The following is a 2,972-nucleotide window of genomic DNA, read 5'->3' on the forward strand; positions in this document are numbered from 1 at the left end:
AGATATGTTAAGAAGTTCTCAGTTTGTCCAAGACACTTTTCCAAACAAGCTACAAAGAAAAGGTACAGTAGTGGTGTTTTGAAACCTAATAAACCTCCACAGATCAAAGTGCAAGAATTGGGAAATCCTTTTACAGTTGTTTGAGGGAAAGAAAAAAAAAAAGGGGAAGAAAAAACCAGAGAGAATTTCCCCCTTCGATTACGCCACTATCAGTTGGTGGTTTCCTCTAGTCACATGTATTCCTCAGGGACACTGTGCATGAGCCTCCCAGTGAAGTACTGAGCAATATGACAAATGTCTTTCATACATATGCAGAAGCAGCATATGCAACGGAGCGTCTTGTTCTAGAATTTTCTTTATAGGTGAAGTATACACATCTGCAAGTAGAGGCAAACATACAGAACGATCGGTTAGAACAAGGCCGAAGAACCACACCTTGTCTTAGAGGAGAATGTGATGAGCCATGGTCCCGTCAGCATTTATTCCACTGTCTTGGATTCATCTTAAAGATCTTCCTACCCACTATTAAGCAATATACCAACATGGCAGAAACATCTTAGTCTATGAGCACAAGGGGCCACATGACATTACTATGCATCTCTCATTCCAGTCTTGCAATCAGCTGTACACGATCCTCTACAGCCTGTGCTGTGCGCTGCTCGCCCTTCCACTCAGCTCCAGTATTGCAGAGGCAGGGGTCATGCCAGTCTGTACTTCCCCCATCCTCTCTCCAGCCCCTATTTGTCTTCCAGCAGCCCAGTACAATGCTAGCACACGAGGTTGAAAAGTTGGCAGGGAAAAGGGTTGTGCTGTGACTGGTAGGTATCCCCGTAACGCCTTGTGCTGCAATCTCCAACCTAGTAACCCAACCTTCAGTGAGACCAGGGAGAAGAATATTAGAGTGAGACCTAAAGCCCTCTGAAATTTTAGTGATCTCCTACTGTCAAACTTCTTAGACAAAAGAACTTCTTTTGATATTGACATTGTATCTTTTCTTCCTTTTGCAGCATTTTAATTCCCCCATCTAGAAAAGAAATATGCTTATTCAAAAGTCTGGAAATTTAAATAATTTTTTTTAAACTTTATTGCTATTACTAAGCAAGACCAGCTTCGTAAGTTGTTTTCACAGCTACGTATCATTGTATCCTGTTTTAGGAACCACTGATGTAACACTAATAATCTCACTTATCCACAAAATATGCCAACTGCCATGCTCAAAGAGGCTCGGCTACATGGCACATCCTTTGGATGCAGAGCAGAGTGCTCTCTCAAACCTTACCAACCAAGACCATGGTTATGTTGCTAGTATTAAGTATTCATGGCTGTTGGTAACAAGAAAAACAAAGCTACCAGAACTTTAAAGCCAATCTGGTACACCCTACCAGATTTCTCCAAATGCCACAGGAAAACAGACACCATGCTTCATAAGAGTTTTTCAGCTATTTTAAAGAAAAAGGATCCCTCCCACTCCCAGTCTGCTGAGGACAACTTTTCCAAAACTCTTAACAAATCTACTAAAAGCAATGATTCATTGGCTTGATCCAAGTATGTAACTAGGCACCTTACAACACAGGGCCACGTCTGATGCTGAAGAATTACACAGATAACATTACAGTGTTCTTTTTTTAGAAAAAAAACAACTCTGACCTGTATTCTTCTTGAGGTTTTATGTATAGTTCTTTTTAAACACATCAGAAATTGGTTTAAGTGACCCATACACAAAGAAACAGCAACTAAAATGAGGAAATTTCAGATCTTAGCCATTTCCTATTTTGTAGTTGGCAGACATAGATCTAACTGATGCATATTAAATTTGCATTGATCAACTGTACCATGAAGAAAGAAAAATGCTTTCATTAACTCATGTCTACTTTTTCAAACTTGTACTTGCCGATTTAAATGGCATTTTAAAACAGTACACGCTCCTTGGTTTTGCTCATTGGAGTCTGTACTTAAAACAATGGTGAAAACCAACCTAGCACATAAGCAACATTGTTTTAATGCACAGATGTGACTGGAAAATACTAGGTTCTTCATCTTAGTCTCTCATGTAGTGAGCTAACACACTATAAATAGTCATCTATATATAGACATTTCAAATGTGCTTTTTCAAACCCTACCAATCACATATATTTACTAACCCTGAAACTACAACAAGTTTATAACAATTTAATCAGAGCTTATCCAGGTAGAAGTGCACATTTCAAAGGGATAACGAGTACTTGTTCTGTTCATTAAGTGCTTGTCCTCACATTTCTGACTAATTCATTCATTAGTAGCTACATACTTCCCTTTGGATCCCCAAAGGTCTATCTACCTCCAATTTACCTCCAATTATTCCTTCATTTTCTGGCCAATTTTATTCTCCCAAATGTTTAGAATAGATTGATTAAATACATTAGTATCTTAAGACCAAATCCTATTAAACTTATTTACACAAGTCCCCTTTAGCTCTGCAAGTCACTTACGCTATGAAAGGCCCAGAATCTGGCCCAATACGATTCTGGAAAAGTAAGAATCACTACACATCAGCCTGTTTAAAAAAAATAGACTATAACACAAACAACTTATCTCCACAAAACACATGCATCAGTGATTGAGTTTCTTTGTGTGCAAAGCCAGAAGGCGGCTTGGGTCATGCATGTAACGCCAGCCTAAAAAAAAAATAAATGCTGTAGTCTGACAACTAAAGATAAACGTGACTGCTGTGCAAGGCGGCTCAGGAACTTTTCCCAGCTTCGGCCACTGAGCTCGGACGGGGTTACTCTGCTGCAGGCGTGCTCATGGAAAGGGCGCACAAGCAGCCCCGTCCTCGCTCAGGCACGGGAACCCGCTCCCCTCAGCTCAAGGGCGGCAGCACTGAAACACGGGCGACGAGCGGACTCCGGAGAGGCAGCGTTAAGGTAGTTCCCTCCCGGCAGCCGCGGCTCCCGCCAACGCCCGCCAGGCCGGCCGGGCCCCCCGCGCCCGCC

At 41.6% G+C, this 2,972-nt stretch overlaps 1 protein-coding gene across 1 annotated transcript in view; it reads right to left on the reverse strand.

The window, feature by feature from the left end:
- The window catches only part of ERP44 (endoplasmic reticulum protein 44), a 57,583-nt gene that overhangs the window by 49,980 nt on the left and 4,631 nt on the right, over nt 1–2,972 (reverse strand). The window contains exon 2 of the mRNA XM_009324947.1: nt 2,469–2,503. Coding sequence (XP_009323222.1) covers nt 2,469–2,503 — 35 coding nt within the window. The remainder of the gene's footprint in view (nt 1–2,468; nt 2,504–2,972) is intronic.

Source organism: Pygoscelis adeliae, unplaced genomic scaffold, assembly GCF_000699105.1.
Source record: "Pygoscelis adeliae isolate BGI_AS28 unplaced genomic scaffold, ASM69910v1 Scaffold135, whole genome shotgun sequence".
Classification (NCBI taxonomy): Eukaryota; Metazoa; Chordata; class Aves; order Sphenisciformes; family Spheniscidae; genus Pygoscelis; species Pygoscelis adeliae.